The sequence below is a fragment of the Somniosus microcephalus genome, chromosome 3 (assembly GCF_052327205.1).
Source record: "Somniosus microcephalus isolate GS21.2 chromosome 3, FLI_Smic_1.0, whole genome shotgun sequence".
Taxonomy (NCBI): domain Eukaryota; kingdom Metazoa; phylum Chordata; class Chondrichthyes; order Squaliformes; family Somniosidae; genus Somniosus; species Somniosus microcephalus.
This window is the reverse complement of record NC_140989.1, coordinates 38,089,366-38,111,434: the sequence shown is the minus strand read 5'-3', so window position 1 is coordinate 38,111,434 and position 22,069 is coordinate 38,089,366. Positions and strand designations below refer to the sequence as shown.

The window sequence follows — 22,069 nt, the reverse complement described above, 5'->3', positions numbered from 1 at the left end:
GCTGGTTTTTGCGACTCCTGCAACTCAACATTTTTAGGTACGATTCAAGTTGTTACATCAGAGTGCGGGCTGCAGATATCTTCAGCATCTCATTTTCAAAATATTCAGCTATGCCTTTAGCTCTTGCGTAAGGGACGGTTAGTTATATATCAAAATTAACTTGGATTTATTGATGTCCAGAGACAGCTAAACAGAGTTCACTTTAATCTATGATTCGTATTTCACTGTTTGTGCCAAATGCCATAAATACACTAAATAGTGGGGAATAGCTCCGTCTACTTCAACCCGTCGAGAGGCATAGTATTTCTGGAAGATTTCTTCCCCCGGCTTGTGTGGGTTTTGATTTGCAGCCCTCGACGTGTGGAATCTATCAAAGGTTTGTGTTACAGAGCTGTCGTGTGTGTGTGTGTATATATATATATATTTTTTAATATATATATCCCAGTGTATATTTTCACCCTGCAGCAATTGCACCATTTGTCGACTGTCAATAGGAGCAATTTCTTCTTGGTCATCTTCAATTTATGTGCGTGGACTTGAATGGCAATTTTTTTAATATTTAAAAAAAATGCCAACTATCTGCCCTAAGGAGAGTGACTCTATTTGGGGCACATTTACATTCTAGGCTTCAAACTGAGGGTCCCAGACTCTCGGGGGTCCATCAGGTCATCAGATTTATTGTATTCTGTATTTGTTGACTTACTGGAAGTCACTTCTGTGGCTGCACACTACCAAAAAAAAAACCACGATTTCCTAATCTTTTCCTCTGGATAGCTGACAACTGTCTTTCGGATATTAGTTCAGAAAGTCCCCGGAACACGTCAACATCTGCGGGAGTCCCCCCACACAAAAGCCTGAAAAGCGCTGCAGTTACACAGATGCTGGCAGCCCTCCAATACCTCACCCAAGGGGCCATCCTTCATCTGTAAGATAGCTAAGGCAGGCGGGAGCATCACAGCTGAGCCCAGTCCTGCCACCAACCTATGTCTGCTCATTGTACACGTTCAAGCATGGACCCAACGCAATAGTAAGCAGGGAAGGCTGGCTAATTTCCAACTTGCCAGGTCAATTCTAATGCCCCATAAAGTGCATGGGCTAAGGTTAGCTAATTGAACGCAGCCCAGATATCAGAGCTGGGTGCTTCCTGGTTTGCATGCTCAGTACTACGCCAAATGGTGCATTGATTTATTGAGCTATCAGGGGAGCTCCATTACCGTGAATATGTAAAACCTGCATTTAATTCCACCTCCCCCCCTCTCCCTTCCAATAAGTTAAATTCCCGGTCTACACAGTAGTCCGGCACAAAGGCTACTGCACTTGGCCGCCATGCGTTATTGTTGGAGTTTTACTTTGGATAAGAAGCTTTTTTATTTTGCTTCCCTTCGAGCTCTGCTTTGACTGCGGAGGGGGAAAAAAAGTTTGTTTTGTTTTCAACCGTGCTTGATTCCAAAGTAGATTCGTGATTGCAAAATTGCCTTTCTGCAAATGCTGTTCCGCAGATTTCTTTGATTTTATTTTTAACCTAGCAGCTTGTTGTATTTTTCCAATTCTTCATTCCAGATCTTCACACTGCTTAACAGGTCCTGGGAAACCATGTGCTGAGCATGCACATGGAAATGTTGTCATGACTTTACAGACAGATGGTGCTGCACATTGTCTCCTACTCTTGTGTGTTGTATAAAGCCCACGGGCATTGCTCCAATGTGCTTTTCCTCAGTTAAGGGTCCTTCCGCTCCTCGTATCAGATCTCTCTCTGCCAAATAAATTGAGGCAAAGTCTTGAGCCTCTCTGCAGTAATAGATTAGAATAGATAGACAAGAGCATCAAACATTCTCGTTCTGGTAGTTAATCTGGCATGGCGCTGAGGACTTGACATCAATGCTGGGAATCAGATCGCCAAATGGATGGTTCAGTGCTTTTGACACTGTTGCTATCTTGCAGGAAATACAGGGCCAGCGAGCAGGTTAAAGGTCATTTCACCCATTCCAGAGCTGTTTCCTGGACAGCTCCGGATCAGGTTCCATTTGATGACACACGTGTGGCCGCCACATGGAGCAATACTCACACGTCATCGCTGTCCAGGTTTACCTGCAGCACATGACGGCCACTTGGGCAGGTCGGCCCTGACACCGAGCATTATGACTGCTCTGCAGGGGCTTTCTCTCTCCTATATCTGAAGGATGTTGAATGAAGAAGAAAGATACATCACCTACCTGGTGGGAATTTCTTAATTTTCCAAATGTTTTGCATTCTCCATACACCACACATCCATTCTCTCAGGTGTTGCAGTGCATTGTTTTGTGAGGAGGGTGGGGTTAGTGTTAAGTGATTAGCTAGTTGCAGTTTAGCTTAAGCCCAAAGTAAATCAGCAAGCACAATGGTGCAGGGACTTTATACATTGGCGACCATTTGTGGTACCGCCTAGCTCCAATATCTGATATCTTCAAGTATGTGTGCTCAGCATTTAGTTTCCTGTGAACCTATCAACAATGTTCCCTCTAATTTTGGGGGGGTTCGCGGCCCCTTTAACGGCCCATTCAAATTTTCGTGCATACGCGTTTTTTTCCATTTAAAAGCCAGTGAGCGGCTTGCGCGGGACCTCCAGACCACTGCGCAGCCGTGCAGCTTAACAGGAACGTTGCCTATCAAGTTAGTCTATACTCCTGAAGAAGAAGAAAAGAGTATTCCTGGATGAGCAAAAATGTTCTCCAATTAAATATTGGGAAGACCGAAGCCATTGTTTTTGGTCCCCGCCACAAACTCTGTTCCCTAGTCACTGACTCCATCCCTCTCCCTAACATCTGTCTGAGACGGAACCACACTGTTCGCAACCTTGGTGTCATATTTGACCCTGAAATGTTCCGACCACATACCTGCAGCATAACAAAGATTGCCTACTTCCACCTCCGTAACACCGCCCGTCTCCGCCCTTGCCTCACCTCATCTGCAGCTGAAACCCTCATCCATGCCTTTGTTACCTCTAGACTTGACTATTCCAACGCACTCCTGGCCGGCCTCCCACATTCCACCCTACGTAAACTTGAGGTCATCCAAAACTCGGCTGCCCGTGTCCTAACTCGCACCAAGTCCCATTCGCCCATCTCCCCTGTGCTCGCTAACCTACATTGGCTCCCGGTTAAGCAACGCCTCAATTTCAAAATTGTCATCCTTGTTTTCAAATCTCTCCATGGTCTCGCCCCTTCCTATCTCTGTAATCTCCTTCAGCTCCACAACACCCCCTTCCCCCCGCCACCCCCCCGAGATTTTGGATGATCAGCCATGATCTCATTGAATGGCGGAGCAGGCTCGAAGGGCCGAATGGCCTACTCCTGCTCCTATCTTCTATGAATTTCTGCGCCCCTCTAATTCTGCCCTCTTGCGCATCCCTGATTATAATCCCTCAACCATTGGTGGCCGTGCCTTCTGTTGCCTAGGCCCTAAGCTCTGGAATTTCCTGCCTAAACCTCGCTGCCTCGCTACCTCTCCTTCCTCCTTTAAGACGCTCCTTAAAACCTCCATTGTACTCCTGTGCAGCGCCTTGGGACATTTTACTACATTAACGGCGCTATATAAAAACACGCTGTTATAGTGGACAGAAGATGCAAGTAATTTAAAGATGACCTTATCTGGGTGATGATCAATTTTATCTGCACATTGCATTCACTTTCCTTTTTTAAAATTTTCTCCTGTTGTGACTCATTCTTTAACATCTTGACAAATACATAGTCTTTCTTTGATTACTGTTGTGACTCATTCTTTAACATCTTGACAAATACATAGTCTTTCTTTGATTACTGTTCAATCTATTTGCCAGTTCTGGTGTTGGAAGACTGAGGTAAGCGCTTGGGCTTTTCAGCCTTGCAGTTCTTCCAAACTTTGAAGTGTGACGTCTGAAGAGCAACTGGCTGAAAAAACAGAGACATTGACACACCCACATATGTACAACACACACACATACGTATATGTACACGCAACATGTCCGGTTGTTGATGTTTCAGACATGTAAGCATTTATCAGGTAGATAAATGTCTCCAACAGATGAATCATAGAAATTACAGCACATTTTTTTTATTCGTTTATGGGATGTGGGCGTCGCTGGCAAGGCCAGCATTTATTGCCCATCCCTAATTGCCCGCGAGAAGGTAGTGGTTAGCCGCCGCCTTGAATCGCTGCAGTCTGTGTGGTGAAGGTACTCCCACAGTGCTGTTAGGGAGGGAGTTCCAGGATTTTGACCCAGCGACGATGAAGGATCGGCGATATACTTCTAAGTCAGGATGGTGTGTGACTTGGAGGGGAACTTGGAGATGATGGTGTTCCCATGCGCCTGCTGCCCTTATCCTTCTAGGTGGAAGAGGTCACAGGTTTGGGAGGTGCTGCCAAAGAAGCCTTGGCGAGTTGCTGCAGTGCATCTTGTAGATGGACAGTATGCAGACGATGCTTGCGTCTGCGCTCACTCGGAGGTCGAACTCCAAACCATCGTCAGCACCTTCACCGAAGCGTACGAGAGCATAGGCCTTACACTAAACATCCGTAAGACAAAGGTCCTCTGCCAACCTGCCCCCATCACACAGTACTGCCCCCCCGATTATCAAAATCCACAACAAGGCCTTGGACAACGTGGACCACTTTCCATACCTCGGGAGCCTACTGTCAACAAGGGCAGACGTCGATGATGAAGTCCAACACCACCTTCAGGGTGTTAGGACAGGGATCGGTGCTAGGACCCCAGCTATTCACAATATATAGAAATGATCTAGACGAGGGAACTAGATGTAATATCTCCAAGTTTGCAGACGACACAAAGCTGGGTGGGCGTGTGTGCTGTGAAGAGGATGCAGAGAAACTCCAGTATGATTTGGACACGTTTGGTGATTGGGCAGATGCGTGGCAAATGCAGTATAATGTGGATAAATGCAAGGTTATCGACTTCGGTGGCAAAAACAGGAAGACAGATTATTATCTGAATGGCAATAGATTGGGAAAAGGGGAAGTGCAACTAGACCTGGATGTCCTTGTGCACCAGTCGCTGAAGGTAAGCATGCAGGTGCAGCAGGCGGTTAAGAAGGCAAATGGTATTTTGGCCTTCATAGCGAGAGGATTCGAGCAAAGGAGCAAGGATGTCTTGCTGCAGTTGTACAGGGCCTTGGTGAGACCACACCTTGAGTTTGTGTGCAGTTTTGGTCACCTTACCTGAGGAAGGATGTTCTTGCCATGGAGAGAGTGCAGCGAAGATTCACCAGACTGATACCTGGGATGGCAGGAATGACGTATGAGGAGAGATTGGGTCGATTGGGCTTATATTCGCTGGAGTTTAGAAGAATGAGAGGGGATCTCATTGAAACTTATAAAATTCTAACAGGACTAGACAGACTAGATGCAGGAAGGATGTTCCCGATGGCAGGGGAGTCCAGAACCAGGGGTTACAGTCTGAGGATAAGGGGTAAGCCATTTAACACTGAGATGAGGAGGAATTTCTTCACCCAGAGAGTGGTGAACCTGTGGAATTCTCTACCACACAAGGCAGTTGAGGCCAATTCATTAAATATATTCAAGAAGGAGTTAGATATATTTCTTAAGGCTAAAGAGATCAAGGGATATGGGGAGAAAGCAGGGACAGAGTACTAAATTTGGATGATCAGCCATGACCTCATTAAATGGCGGAATAGGCTCGAGGGGCCGAATGGCCTACTCCTGCTCCTATCTTCTATGTATCATGGTCCACAGAGCAGCAGTGATACCCGCCCTGCTGTATGCCTCAGAGACATGGACCATGTACAGCAGGCACCTCAAAGCACTGGAGAGGTACCACCAATGCTGCCTCCGCAAGATCCTGCAAATCCATTGGCGGGATAGGCCCACCAACGTCAGTGTTCTCGCTCAGGCCAACATCCCCAGTATCGAAGCATTGACCGCGCTCGATCAGCTCTGATGGACGGGTCACATTGTCTGCATGTCCGATACGAGACTCCCAAAACAAGCGCTCTACTCAGAGCTCCGGCACGGCAAGAGAGCCCCAGGTGGGCAGAGGAAATGCTTCAAGGACACCCTCAAAGCCTCCTTGAAAAAGTGTAACATCCCCACCAACACCTGGGAATCCCTGGCCCAAGACTGCACAAAGTGGAGGAGAAGCATCCGGGAAGGCGCCGAACACCTCGAGTCTCTTTGCTGGGAGCAAGCGGAAGCCAAGCGCAGGCAGCGCAAGGAGCGCACATCACCCACCTGCCCCTTCAACCACCGTCGGCCCCCCTGTGACAGAGACTGTAGGTCCCGGATTGGACTCATCAGTCACCTGCGAACTCATTTTTAATGTGGAAGCAAGTCATCCTTGGTTCCAAGGGACTGCTTAAGAAGAAGACACACTGCAGCCATGGTACGCCGGTGGTGGATGGGGTGCCAATCAAGTGGGCTGCTTTGTCCTGGATGGTGTCGAGCTTCTTCAGTGTTGTTGGAGCTGCACTCATCCAGGTAAGTGGAGAGTGTTCCATCACACTCCTGACTTATGCCTTGTAGATGGTGGAAAGGCTTTGGGGAGTCAGGAGGTGAGACACTCGCCGCAGAATATCTAGCCTCTTGTTGCCACAGTATTTATGTGGCTGGTCCAGTTAAGTTTCTGGTCAGTGGTGACCCCCAGGATGTTGATGGTAGGGGATTTGGCGATGGTAATGCCGTTGAATGTCAAGGGGCGGTGGTTAGACTCTCGCTTGTTGGAGATGGCCATTGCACATGAGGCCATTCGTTCTGTGCTCTTCAATTGGAGCTATCTAATCGTAATCCAATTCTTTGCCCTTTAGCTGTATCCTTTTATATTTTTCTGCAATAAATTCACTTTTAAATGTTATTGTACAGCCTCAATAGCCACTTGCGGTAAAGTATTCCATGTTCCAATGACACCTGTGAGGAAGAAAATCTAGCTTCCCCTTTCAGTCTTTTAGTGATGATCCTCAGTCAGTGCCCCCTTGTAATGGATTCACCAACAAGCTGAAACACTCACTACTTACCCTCTCAAAACCTTTCATCATTTTGAAAACCCTTTTTATAGCCCCCCCTTTTACATTTGCTGTTCGAGTGGGTAAGCCTACATTTTTTGAGCTTTTTTCATAACTACAACCTCTCATTCCTGATACCATTTTAGTGAATCTTTCATGATTTTAATACCCTTCCTATAATGAGGTGACCAGAATTACACACAGTACTTGCCCAATTAATATCTGTACACATTTAATAGCACTCCTTGGCCTAGAAATTCGGTGGGCTGCGCCACCAGTTAGCGCCCAAAGAGGGCACTTAGTGGGTTTAGCGCCACTGGTCACGCCTCCCGCGAAATTTAGCGGGGTGCTAATGGTGGCGTTAGCCGGGAGAGCTGCGCCGCCACCGATGACGTCATCGGTGTGCGCAGTGCCCCGCTACTGCCCCGATCGCGAAATTTGGTAGCGCCCCCCACTGTAACGCTGGTCGCAATTTGCGACCGGTTCAAGGGGGCCTACCTGCGGCGGTAGAGGCGCTGAGGTGCGGGGCGGCCATTTTTTTTGCTGGCCGCCTGCTAGCACCTCTTCGCACAGCCGTCCCTGGCCTCCTGAGCGCCCCCCCCCCCCCCGGCGCGTTGTGCCGGCTGTCTCCAAAGAGCCCGGCACTTCTCCTCGGTGCCGGGCTCTTTTGCCGGCACTCGCGATCTCAGATCGCGCTGCAACAGGCCCCTCCCCTTTAAGAAGGGGAGGAAGGCCTGCAGTACCGCAGCGCGCCGTGCCGCAGCGTGTGGCGCTGCGGCACGTTGCGCTGCGATTTTCAGTTGCAGCGCCCCAAGACGGATGTGGGGTGCCTCGAGTAGCGCTGCGCTTCCGTTTGGGGCGCTCAACTGAATTTCCGGCGGGCGTTCGCAACTCCTTCCGGGGCGGTACTTCCGGCGCCCTGGCGAGACTGGCGCCCCGAATTTCTAGGCTCTTGTTTTTACAGTTAAGGCCCTAAGATCTAACACTTGGAATCCCATTTGTCTTTTTATGGCCTTTTCTACCTGCATTCCCACCTTTCAAGATCTATTGGGAGGGGGGGGGGGCGATTTTAACCCTACTCGCTCAGTAGAAACCTGGCAGGTGGGCAGTTAAAATCGCCCTGGCTCTTACCCATCCGAAAGCTGCCATGATCGTAACATCTGCAATTTTAACCTGCTCTCCTGAGCAGGCAGCAAGGACACGCGCCCGGAGCCAACCGGGTCCTTCTTTACATCTGCATGTTGCAGCCCAGTGACACCATTTCGACCCAACTGTAATTTTAACTCTGGCCTGAGCGATAAATCCACCTGGTGTTAAAATTGGGGCCATATGTATCTAGAACCCTAGATCTCACGGTCCCTTTTAGAGTTAACTTCCTTCCACTGTTTTTTTTCCCTGCAAAATGTACTGCTTCACAACTCTTTTTTTAAAATTTGTTTTTATGGGATGTGGGCATCGCTGGCAAGGCCAGCATTTATTGCCCATCCCTAATTGCCCGCAAGAAGGTGGTGGTGAGCCGCTTTCTTGAACCGCTGCAGTCTGTGTGGTGAAGGTACTCCCACAGTGCTGTTAGGGAGGGAGTTCCAGGATTTTGACCCAGCGACGATGAAGGATTGGCAATATACTGCTAAGTCAGGATGGTGTGTGACTTGGAGGGGAACTTGGAGGTGGTGGTGTTCCCATGCGTCTGCTGCCCTTGTCCTTCTTGGTGGAAGAGGTCGCGGGTTTGGGAGGTGCTGCCGAAGAAGCCTTGGTGAGTTGCTGCAGTGCACCTTGTAGATGGTACACACTGCAGCCATGGTATGCTGGTGGTGGAGTGAGTGGATATTTAAGGTAGTAGAGGGGGTGCCAATCAAGCAGGCTGCTTTGTCCTAGATGGTGTTGAGCTTCTTGAGTGTTGTTGGAGCTGCACTCATCCAGGCAAGTGGAGAGTATTCCATCACACTCCTTACTTGTGCCTTGCAGATGGTAGAAAGGCTTTGGGGAGTCAGGAGGTGAGACACTCGACGCAGAATACCTAGCCTCTGACCTGCTCTTGTTGCCACAGTATTTGTGGCTGGTCCAGTTAAGTTTCTGGTCAATGATGACCCCCCCAGGATGTTGATGGTAGGGGATTCGGTGATGGTAATGCCATTGAATGTCAAGGGGAGGTGGTTACACTCTCGCTTGTTGGAGGTAGTCATTGCCTGGCACTTCTGTGGCATGAATGTTGCCTGCTACTTATAAGCCCAAGCCTGAACATCTTTGTATCTAACTGCTACCATGATGGTCGAACACATTGTTAATTGTTGCTTATGTACATATTAAAATTTTGTTTCAACAGCACGGATTTTCAGAAGAACAACCCTGTTCATAAGCTGACTGAAGAGGAGCTGTTGGCATTCACCTCAGTAAGTACTGCAATCTCTTGTTGATTCTTCTTTCAGGCTGCGTGCTCTCTTCACTTGAGATTCTTCCTGAACAAACAGTGGCTGAAACTTTTCCAGCCCTTTTCCACATTATGTTTCCCTGTTGGGTGGATCCCCTAATTTACTAGGGTTGGTGGAATCTGAAAAATGTTTGCAGGCCGAAAGTATGAGCAGTGCACGGACAAAAGCTTGAAAGTAATAATTATATTTTTAAGGAAATCGGCGCTGCCTTTGCAAGCTGATATTAGTAGGCAGTGGAAGTTATTGCCGCACTTTGTAACGCTTCATTTCTTTGGTTGTAAATTGGTAGAGGAATCAAAAATTTTTTTTTTTTTTTTTTTTTTAAAAAGGGCTTTGTTCCAGAGTGAGATCAGGCTAGCTTCTGCTATCTGGGGTTTGTGTCTCAATTGTTCCTTCTCATAGTATTATTAGTGGGTATCATGGGAGATTATTTCTATCCTACAAAACAAACATTGATTTCATGTTCTAGGAAAGATCTCATGACCCCAATTTCTAGGTCTCTTGAGTCGTACAGTGTGGTGCATGAAGTTACTCTTTGTCCTAGGATTCTAGCCGCAGATGTTTATCTTTTTTCTTTCATTTTTATTATATTGCAACTTAGGGGAGGGTGTAAAAGAAGTGGCAAGTCTGAAGAATATTCCAGCAGTTAAAAGAACATCATACTTTTTCGGATTGGTTTATTATTCGCCTTCAGGATATTAAAAGTTTTTCATTTTTAAAGTCTGCTCGTGTTGCATACAGTGGAGATGGTAGGCGCACTGCCCCAAGACCTCCTTTTGTCACGTTACGATGGCCATTCGGAGGCATGTGACATGATGACTCTCCTTCCAGTTCTGCTCTGTCCACAGCAGCGTGGTTGAGATCAGGAACTCACTTGAGGGGGACTTTGAACCAGGCTCCCCTGCGGCCCTGCATATTGGTGATTCTGTGCACTGTATCTCTGTAACCTCCTACAACCCTCCGAGATCGCTGCGCTCCTCCAAAGCTGGCCTTGGAAGCAGCCCTGATTTTCTTTGCTCCACCATTGGAGGCCGTGCTTCAGCTGCCTAGGCCCTAACCTCTGGAATTCCCTTCCTCAACCTCCCCTCTTCTCTACCTCTCCCTCATCCTTTATAACGCTCCGTTAAAACCTCTTCAACTGAGCTTTTGGTCACCATTCCTAATATCTGCTTATGTGGCTCGGTGTCAAATTTTGTTTGATAGTGCTCGTGTGAAACGCCTCGGGACGTTTTACTACGTTAAAGGTGCTATATAAATGCAAGTTGTTGTCGTACTATCATCTAATTTTTCTAGGTACTGTACTGCCTTCATTTATTTTGTATTAGGTTGGGTAGAAATGTATAAACCTTGTTTCTTCTAATCATTAACAGAATTGAGCAGGCATTGGGTAAAGCCGCTGTGTTTCTTTTTCTTGCATGCAAATAAGAAAATTGACTTTGATAGCATTGGTATGACAATGTCCTTGGTGATATGTCCTTCCTGAATATCACTCATCATGACTATATTTGCTAGGCTAGTACTGCACTTGATGTCATGCACATTGTCGCAACTAAAAACTGCCAGGGCTGCCCCAGACATTGTGCAATCACTCAAAAAGGTTGCCAGGAGCGCAAGAGATGTTTAAACGTGCACTTTAAACGCACCTTATAATATGTGTTGTCACTTTTATAATATACATAATCAACTTTAAAAACAAGTTAGGAAACGACCGGTAAGGGCAAAACCGTAACTTAGTTTTCCTTCTCCTTTATGAACAACGCTGTCGATTTTGCATCTTAATGCATTTTTTACACAGTAGGTTAAACAGAGAATTGCGAATGGTTGGGAGTGATAGCAGCGATGATTTTCTAAACCACGAGCAAAACTCTACTCCAAAAATAGGATTTGTTTTGTTGTGGTCACCTTTACCCGTCTGTTATATAAGTAGTGTTACACCAACGTCAGTGTTCTCGCTCAGGCCAGCATCGAAGCTTTGACCACGCTCGATCAGCTCCGATGGACGGGCCACATCGTCCGCATGCCCGATACGAGAATATCAAAACAAGCGCTCTACTCGGAGCGCCGACACGGCAAGAGAGCCCCAGGTGGGCAGAGGAAACGCTTCAAGGACACCCTCAAAGCCTCCTTGAAAAAGTGCAACATCCCCACCGACACCTGGGAATCCCTGGCCCAAGACCGCACAAAGTGGAGGAGAAGCATCCGGGAAGGCACCGAACACCTTGAGTCTCTTCGCCGGGAGCCAGCGGAAGCCAAGCGCAGGTAGCGCAAGGAGCACACGTCAACCTAAGCACCCCAACCGCCCGCCCCTTCAACCACCGTCTGCCCCACCTGTGACAGAGACTGTACGTTCTGTATTGGACTCATCAGTTACCTGAGAACTCATTTTTAGTGTGGAAGCAAATCATCCTCGGTTCCGAGGGACTGCCTAAGAAGAGGAAGAAGAAGTGGTGTTATTTTTAATAACAGTGATTAAATCTGACCTGTTGACGAGTGGAAGGCCCCTCCCCTTCACCCCACCCTTGCCCACCATGCCCTATCTCCAAATGTTATAGTTGGCATCAGTGACAAAGATGTGACATTCACTCTTCATGTAACATTACAATGGAGGAGAGGCAATGCTATTGAATTATTTAGGGGTACACAATACTGGCACAGCATATTGGAGCGCAAATACACAGAGTTAGGACGTTGGTTTGCCTTTGTTATTTTAACTTGTGCCATTGTGGAGCCATGTCGAAATGGAGCCCAGACCACCTCTTGCCATGGGAAGGAAAGTAAATATTGGAGGGTCACGTCACTGGAGGAGGTGCTCTTCTGCAAGTACCTAGCAGCTGATCACAGAGCAGTCCTGGTGAGACATGAACCCAGGTGTTCTGATTGACAGTTTAACACCAGTCGGAAAATATAGGCTCAGGCCTGTAGCCCAGTCTCTTAGCTAAAGAATCTGTGTCGTACGAGGAGATGGTCATCATATAGAAAACAAAATGGCAAATAAAAACAAATAGCAGTTTACATGTTTCTAGTTTTCATTACACAAACCATTTCTTTTAAGTAAGAGCCAATGTTTTTTGTGTAATATAGGCTTACATTGTTGGAATCTGTTATGGTGCCACTGTAAGTGTGGGAAGTGGTGTGATGTCATTTTAAGAACATAAGAAATAGGAGCAGGAGTAGGCCAATCGGCCCCTCGAGCCTGCTCCGCCATTCAATAAGATCATGGCTGATCTGATCCTAACCGCCAATCTACTGTCACAGAACCATCTCCTGAATCTAACAGAATTAGACACACGAAATAGGAGCAGGATCAGGCTACACGGCCCCTGGGCCCGCTCCGCTACCCATAGGGCCATGTCCGATCCGAACCTAGACTCGTGTCCAAATTCCTGCCCGCTCCCCGTAACCCTTAATTCCCTTTACTTCTAGGAAACTGTCTATTTCTGTTTTAAATTTATGTAATGATGTAGCTTCTACAGCTTTTTGGGGCAGCATATTCCATGGACCTACCACCCTCTGAGTGAAGTAGTTCCTCCTCATCTCAGTTTTGAAAGAGCAGCCCCTTATTCTAAGACTATGCCCCCTAGTTCTAGTTTCACCCATCATCGGGAACATCCTCCCCGCATCCACCCGATCCAACCCCTTCACAATCTTATATCTTTCAATAAGATCGCCTCTCATTCTTCTGAACTCCAATGAGTAGAGTCCCAATCTACTCAACCTCTCCTCATATGTCCATCCCCTCATCCCCGGGATTAACCGAGTGAACCTTCTTTGTACTGACTCGAGAGCAAGCATGTCTTTTCTTAAGTATGGACACCAAAACTGTATGCAGTATTCCAGGTGCGGTCTCACCAATACCTTGTACAACTGAAGCAATACCTCCCTATTTTTATATTCTATCCCCCTAGCAATGAAAGCCAACATTCCATTGGCCTTCTTAATCACTTGCTGCACCTGCATACTAACCTTTTGAGTTAAGTCCTGAGAACCATGGGTGCTGTGAGAGGGGCACAGAATCTAATTTCAGCACCATCAAGATATTGAGAACCAGCTTCCATTTTATTGTTTTGCTCTGCTTATGAACATGCCGAACTCTGTCTTTGTAGCATTACCCATGGGGATGAATTGTATATTTTTCATCTCCATCCCCCCCCCCCCCCCCCCCCATGTAGTGGACTAAAAGCCGGCAAATCCCCTGGACCTGACGGCCTACATCCTAGGGTGCTAAAAGAGGAGGCTGCTGAGATAGTGGGATGTATTGGTTGTGATATTCCAAAATTCCCTAGATTCAGGAACGGTCCCAGCGGATTGCAAGGTAGCAAATGTAACCCCGCTATTCAAGAAAGGAGGGAGAGAGAAAACAAGGAACTACAGGTCAGTTAGCCTGACATCAGTTATTTGGAAAATGCTGGAATCCATTATTAAGGAAGTGGTAACAGGGCACTTAGAAAATCATAATATGATTAGGCAGAGTCAACATGGTTTTATGAAAGGGAAATCATGTTTGACAAATTTATTAGTTTTTTGAGGATGTAACTAGCAGGGTAGATAAAGGGGAACCAGTGGATGTAGTATATTTGGGTTTTCAAAAGGCATTCGATAAGGTGCCACATAAAAGGTTGTTCAGCAAGATAAGGACACATGTGGTTGGGAGTAATGTATTAGCATGGATTGAGGCTTGGTTAACAGACAGGAAACAGAGAGTAGGGATAAACAGGTCATTTTCAGATTGGCATGCTGTAACTCGTGGGGTACCACAAGGATCAGTGCTTCGGGCCTCAGCTATTTACAATCTATATCAATGACTTAGATGAGGGGACCAAGTGCAATGTATCTAAGTTTGCTGACGATACAAAGCTAGGTGGAAAAGTTAGATGTGAGGAGCCTGAAAAGGGATATAGAGAGATTGAGTGAGTGGGCAATAAGGTGGCAGATGGAGTATAATGTGGGGAAATGTGAAGTTATTCACTTTGGTAGGAAGAATAGAAAAACAGAATGGGCCTGAATTTGTGGTCGGAGGCTTCCCACGGCGACTTGCGCTCCTGGACCTCTCCGGGAACGCGCGGGTAAAGGCACACGTATCCATGGGGTGCACGCGGTTCGCAAGTGCCCCTGGGATCACGTGGGCTGGTCCAACCAATAAAGGAAAGGGATCCCCATTCCTGCTTATGGGGATTCCGTTTTCATATGTAGCATGAATGGGGATCACATCATAAACACAATTACACACCAATTAAATCACATCATAAACACAATTACACACCAATTAAATCACATAAACACAATTACACACCAATTAAATGTTAAAAAATACAAAGTTAAAGTTAATTAAAATGCCATTTAATTAAACATTTAAAACAAAAATTAAATTTTTTGAAAAATAAATTTAAATGTTTTAAAGGGGCTAAAAATAACCGTAACTTATTTTACAGGTGTTTTAATGTGTAAATAAGTTTTTAAAATTATTTTTATATTCATTTAAACTCTTACGCTGGTAAAAGCAGGCCTTACTCCTGCTTTTACCAGGCGTAACAGTTTCATGGGCATTCACTGGGCAGTAGTTGGCCAAATAACCGAACTCTGCGCCTGCCGATGTCCTTTTCCCAGGGATGTATTGGATCTTCAAAGAAGATTCTTGCGCGGCCCATACGCACCACGAACGCAACCGTAGGGGCCGCAAAATACGGGCCATGATTTTTTAAATGGTGAGAAACTATTAAATGTTGGTGTTCAGAGAGATTTAGGTGTCCTCGTACAAGAAACACAGAGTTAGCCTGCAGTTACAGCAAGCAATTAGCAAGGCAAATGGCATGTTGGCCTTTATTGCTAGAGGGTGGGAGTACAAGAGTAAGAAAGTCTTGGTACAATTGCACAGGGCTCTGGTGAGGCCACACCTGGAGTACTGGGCACAGTTTCGGTCTCCTTATTTAATGAAGGATATACTTGCCTTCGAGGCGGTGCAACAAAGGTTCACTAGATTGATTCCTGGGATGAGAGGATTGTCCTATGAGGAGAGATTGAGTAGATTGGGCCTATACTCTGGAGTTTAGAAGAATGAGAGGTGATTTCATTGAAATATAAAAGATTCTGAGGGGGATTGACAGGATAAATGCTGAGGGGTTGTTTCCCCTGGCTGGAGAGTCTAGAACTAGGGGGATAGTCTCAGGATAAGAGGCCGGCCTTTTAAGACTGAGATGAGGAGGAATTTCTTCACTCAGAGGGTTGTGAATCTTTGGAATTCTCTGCCCCAAAGGGCTGTGGATGCTGAGTCGTTGAGTATATTCAAGGCTGAGATAGATAGATTTTTGGATTCCAGAGGATTCAAAGGATATGGGGATTGGGCAGGAACGTGGAGTTGAGGTCGATAATCAGCCATGATATTGAATGGCGGAGCAGGCTCGAGAGGCCGTATGGCCCACTCCTGCTCCTAATTCTTATGTTCTTATGCAGTCAGTGTGTGGAATAGCCTTCTTAGAACGGTAGTGGAGGTAAAAACCTTGGAACCATTTAAAGATCTGTACTGTGATAAAAGGACTGGATGGGCAGCTCACCGGCCTCGTTTGTGTCAGCCTTACAATCTTCGGAAAGTGCATTATTCTATAATGCTGTTTCTGGTCTGCTTGCGTTGTATTTACGGTACTGGTCCCATGATATTTTTTAAATATATAGCATTGCCTTTTTGTGTCTCCTGCCAAAAACGGTTCGGTCAGGTGGATAAAATCTCAATGATTTATAAATTTGCTTTATTTCGGTGGCGTCTGGAAATCTCCTTGACAATGTGATTAATTTTGAGTCTTTCACTGGAGGAGCAATTCATTCCGTTACAAATAAAACCTTCATAAAGGCTAATATAGCAGCATAAAACGCTCAGGCTCAATTTGCACAAATGCTCTTTAAGACACCGTGTGCTTGTGTATTGTTTATCATTCGGAAAACATTTTGAATATCACCGGCTCCCTTTTTTTGGAAATGGTGATAAAATTTGACATGGCAAAAATTGGGGTCAGCTGTGATGTGTTTATTAATATTCCCTGGCATGGAGACAAATACCATGTTTCATGGACTATTGTAGAACAAGTACAAACCGTACATATTCTTGGCAGACATTTTATTGCTTGGTGGCCTCAACCTTATAACTATCATAAATTAAAAGTCATGATCAAAGCATCTGCCCCGAGGCAGAAAAGCCTGCTTTGCTTTGTGGAGGGAAAAGTGGTCACTTCTGAGAAACTGTCCCACTGCGATGAACCTTGAGGGACAAAACTGAATGTTCTCGTAGGTTACATGACGCTTCACCAACAATGGAAGGGTTATGCCCCCTGACCTCTCATTTTTCTAATCAAAGGGTTTAAAACAGCCAGTTTGTAAATTGTCTATTTACGCTACAGACTCGTACAGCAGTGAAAGAGTAACTTACTAAAGCAAATATTAAGGCAGAATAGGGAGAAGCTGAGTAAGGAGTAATACTTAGAACTATGGGGGGGGGGGGAGAAACTGCAAAGTAAATTTGAGTAAAATCACTTTGAATGTGTTGGAACAATGGTAACTTGATGATGATTCTTCTGTTCTCTTGGGACCAGTTTGACAATCTTGACTTCTTCATAGAGACCTTGCTTTGTTCTTCTATCTTCACACATTCTGCTAAAGCTTTTCTCAGTTGTGCCGAGATCGGAGTGGACTTGATACCATGAAACACTGTGCAAGTGAGTGTATCAGTGTTTGGGATTTTGCCTTGGCATTTTACGTTCAAGGTGGCATGAAGCCATAATGGCCCAGAAATTCGGGTCGGAGGCTTCCCGCGGATGCAAGCCCCCGACCTGCACTTACCTTGCGCGCCGGCCGTTGAGCTGTGGGCCCCCGTGGAATTCCAATCCTGGACCTGCTCCAACTGCCGGCACGCAGTGCTTGTGTATCCCAGGGGCGCAGTTAGTTCGATGCATCCCCTGGGATCACGTGGGCCATGGGGAGCCAATCGGAGCAGGGAATGCTTCATTCATAAGTTTGACAGGAAGAGCTGTCAAACCTATAAATACTATAAGCCCCAAAACATCACTAAATCTTCAAATACATTTTTTTAAAATAAACTATAAATTACATGAAATAACTATTTTAAACAATTTACATTTTTGAAAAAAATAATTTTATTTTCTAACGGGGCTAAAAATAATCCTCCCTTCTTTAAAGTATTTAAAAATAATAAACCTGTGCAAAAAATGTTTTATTTTTAATTAATTCACCACTTACCTTGTAAAAAGCAGGCCTTGCGACTGCTTTTTATATGTCTAACTTCTGGAGACTTACCCTCCCGGGAAAACCGGCAAAAAAAACGTAAGTTCGATGCGCACGCGCAGTCTCTCCTGCGCACGCGCAGTCTCTCCTGCTCACGCGTTCGACCTCTGAACCCCTTCTTTCAGGGGAACGGAAGTGCCGGTTTCCCGCGCATGCGCAGTGCATGCAGGAAACCGGCACTTCCATTGGGCTTACGGGTGAGTACCCCGTGCGTACTCACCCGTGGAGACCTGAAGTTCTGGGCCAATAAGTAGAACTTAGTCAGTACATATTTCACATTCATAAAATAGGGTAGAGATGACTACATTTTCTGATATTTCCTTTGTGCATTAGTTTTAACAAATGTATGTATATATGTTTGAATTTTTGAGGAGGTAACAAGGAGGGTTGATGAAGGTAGTGCGTTTGATGTAGTCTATATGGATTTTAGCAAGGCTTTTGATAAGGTCCCACATGGCAGTAAAAGGTCACGAAAGTAAAAGCCCATGGGATCCAAGGCAAAGTGGCAAGTTGGATCCGAAATTGGCTCAGAGGCAGGAAACGAAGGGTAATGGTCGAAGGGTGTTTTTGTGACTGGAAGGCTGTTTCCAGTGGGGTTCTACAGGGCTCAGTATTGGATCCTTTGCTTTTTGTGGTATATATCAATGATTTGGACTTGAATGTAGGAAGTATGATTAAGAAGTTTGCAGATGATAGAAAAATTGGCCGTGTGGTTGATAATGAATAAGAAAGCTGCAGATTGCAGGAAGATATCAATGGACTGGTCAGGTGGGCAGAACAGTGGCAAATGGAATTCAATCCGGAGAAGTGTGAGGTAATGCGTTTAGGGAGGGCTAACAAGACAAGGGAATACACAATAAATGGTAGAGCACTGAGAAGTCCAGAGGATCAGAAGGACCTTGGAGTGCATGTCCACAGATCCCTGAAGGTCGCAGGACAGGTAGATAAGGTGGTTAAGAAGGCATATGAGATACTTGCCTTTATTAGCCGAGGCATAGAATATAAGAGCAGGGAGGTTATGCTTGAACTGTATAAAACACTAGTTAGGCCTCAGCTAGAATACTGTGTGCAGTTCTGGTCACCACATTGCAGGAAGGATGTGATTGCACTAGAGGGGGTGCAGAGGAGATTTACGAGGATGTTGCCTGGGCTGGGGAATTTTGGCTATGAGGAAAGATTGGATAGGCTGGGGTTGTTTTCTTTGGAACAGAGGAGGCTGAGGTGTATAAAATTATGAGGGGCCTAGATAGAGTGAATAGGAAGGACCTATTTCCCTTAGCAGAGGGATCAATAACCAGGGAGCATAGATTTAAAGTAATTGGTAGGAGGTTTAGAAACATAGAAAAATAAGAGCATGAGTAGGCCATTCGGTCCTTCGAGCCTGCTCTGCCATTCAATATGGTCATGGCTGATCCTCTATCTCAATACCATATTCCCGCTCTTTCCCCATACCCCTTGATGCCTTTTGTGTCTAGAAGTCTATCTATCTCCTTCTTAAATATATTCAGTGGCTTGGCCTCCACAGCCTTCTGTGGTAGAGAATTCCACAGGTTCACCACCCTCTGAGTGAAGAAATTTCTCCTCATCTCAGTCCTAAATGTCCTACCTCATATCCTGAGACTGTGACTTTTCAGCAAAGGGCGGAAACATTGGTGGGAGTTGTGTATAGGCCACCAAACAGTCGTGGTAATGTAGGGCACAGTATCAGTGAAGAAATTAGAAGTGCATGTAACAAGGGCAATACAGTAATCATGGAGGACTTTAATCTACATATTGACTGGGCAAATCAAATTACCACTAATGGTGTGGAGGCCGAATTCTTGGAATGCATGCGAGATGGTTTCCTGGATCAGTATTTGGAGGAACCAACCAGGGAACAGGCTATTCTGGATCTGGTACTGTGTAATGAGAAAGGCTAATCAATAATCTTGTGGTAAAGGGGCCTTTAGGGACAAGTGACCATAATATGATTGAATTTTACGTTAAGTTGGAGAGTGATGTAGTCCAATCTGAAACTAAGGTCTTCAATCTAAACAGAGGAAACTGCAAGGGTATGAGGGACAAGTTGGCCATGGTAGATTGGGAGACTACATTAAAAGGTATGAAGGTGGACATATAGGGCAGGATTTTCATTGGGCCGTGGAGGCGGGATTGGAGGCGTGTGGGGGGTTAAAATCCCGAAATTGGGGGGCACGAACCCATCCCGCCCCCAACCCGCCTCCATGCCAGTTTCAAAGGAGGCGGGTACCTGACCCGCACTAGGACCCGCCTCCCCGAGGCGGGGAGGGGATTAGTGCCAATTAACTGCCTGTTAACAGGCAGTTTTTAGCCTAATCCCTATTTTTAATGTTGAAGTGTGGGATTCCCGACGGCTCCAAACCACGCCAAGTTAGAGGAGGCGGACCGTCGGGATGAAGGGCTTGGAGGGGTCGTGATGTCCAGTGTTCAGGTGAGTGATGGGTGCATGAGTGCAGAGGTAAGTGTGTTTGGTCTGTGTAAAGTGTTTAAAGAAGTTCTACTAACCTTTACTTACCTTTACAGCCTTCCTTCCTTCAGGTCTCAGGAGTCCCTCATCTCACCGGCACAGAAAGCAGAATGGCTGCCAGCTGTCAAAATCTGCAGCCTCTGCTTTCTGTTCTGGGGAGACCTCTAAATCATCCTGAGAGGAAGGAATTAACCTGGAGTACAGATCGTCAGTGTTTGACAGCTTCAAACAGCTGTGAAACGCTGATATTTCATCTGTCAAAAGGTCTTGACAGATGAAATTTCAATCTGTGACGTCACCTGTTACCGGGCGGCCCTTAATTGGGCTGCTGAGCCCGCTGGGCGGGCCCAACAAGGTCAATCAAGTCTAAATCGCGTGGGTTGGCTAGAACTCGATGGAGGCGGGACTGCAACCCCGGAAGTTGTAGTCCCGCCTCCTACACATCGCCTCAATGAAAATCCAGCCCATAATGTCTAACATTCAAGGAAATAATGCATAATTTGCAACAAACATATATTCCTCTAGGGCATAAAAACCCAAAAGGAAAAGTGATCCAACCATGGCTAACAAAAGAAATTAAAGCTAGCATTAAGACAAAGGAGGAAGCTTATAAAGTTGCCAGAAAAAGCGGTCAGCCTGAGGATTGGGATCTTTTTAGAAATCAGCAAAGGGGGACAAAGGGATTAATTAAGAAAGGGAAAATAGAATATGAGAGTAAGCTTGCAGGGAACATAAAAACTGACTGTAAAAGCTTTTATAGATATGTAAAGAGGAAAAGATTGGTGAAGTCAAGCGTAGGTCCCTTGCAGTCAGAATCGGGGGAATTTATAATGGGGAGCAAAGAAATGGCAGACCAACTAAATACATCTTCACAAAGGAGGACATAAATAACCTCCCAGAAATACCGCGGAACATAGGGTCTGATGAAAGGGTGGAACTGAAAGAAATCAGTATTTGTAGGGAAATGGTGTAAGGAAAGTTGATGGGACTGAAGGCCGATAAATTCCCAGGGCCTGATAATCTACATCCCAGGGTACTTAAGGAAGTGGCCCTAGAAATAGTAGATGCATTGCTGGTCATCTTCCAGAACTCGATAGACTCTGGAACAGTACCCATGGATTGGAGGGTAGCTAATGTTACCCCACTATTCAAAAAAGGTGGCAGAGAAAAAGCGGGGAATTATAGCCTGATATCGGTAGTGGGGAAAATGCTAGAGTCAATTATAAAAGATGTAATAGCAGAGCACTTGGAAAGCAGTGACGGGATCGGACAAAGTCAACATGGATTTACAAAAGGTAAATCATGCTTGACTAATCTACTGGAATTTTTTGAGGATGTAACTGGTAAAATAGATAAGGGAGAACCAGTGGATGTGGTGTATTTGGACTTTCAGAAGGCTTTCGATAAGGTCCCGCATAAGAGGTTAGCGTGCAAAATTAAGGCACATGGGATTGGGGGCAAGGTATTGACTTGGATAGAGAACTGGTTGGCGGACAGAAAGCAAAGAGTTGGAATAAACGGGTCGTTTTCCGAGTGGCAGGCAGTGACTAGTGGGGTACCGCAAGGATCGGTCCTAGGACCCCAGCTGTTCACAATATATATTAATGATCTGGACGAGGGAATTGAATGTAATATCTCCAAATTTGCAGACGACACAAAGCTGGGTGGGAGGGTATGCTGTGAGGAGGATGTCATGAAACTCCAGTACGATTTGGACAGGTTGGGTGATTGGGCAGAAACATGGCAAATGCACTATATGGATTTGCCACTACAAAGTGAGGTTATCCACTTTGGTGGCAAAAACAGGAAGGCAGATTATTATTTGAATGGCAATAGATTGGGAGAAGGGGAAGTGCAAAGAGACCTGGGTGTTCTTGTGCACC

At 45.9% G+C, this 22,069-nt stretch overlaps 1 protein-coding gene across 1 annotated transcript in view; it reads left to right on the top strand.

Annotated features, from left to right (window-relative positions):
- Positions 1–22,069, top strand: part of ttc27 (tetratricopeptide repeat domain 27) — a 237,478-nt gene that overhangs the window by 59,413 nt on the left and 155,996 nt on the right. The window contains exon 9 of the mRNA XM_085977359.1: positions 9,310–9,376. Coding sequence (XP_085833485.1) covers positions 9,310–9,376 — 67 coding nt within the window. The remainder of the gene's footprint in view (positions 1–9,309; positions 9,377–22,069) is intronic.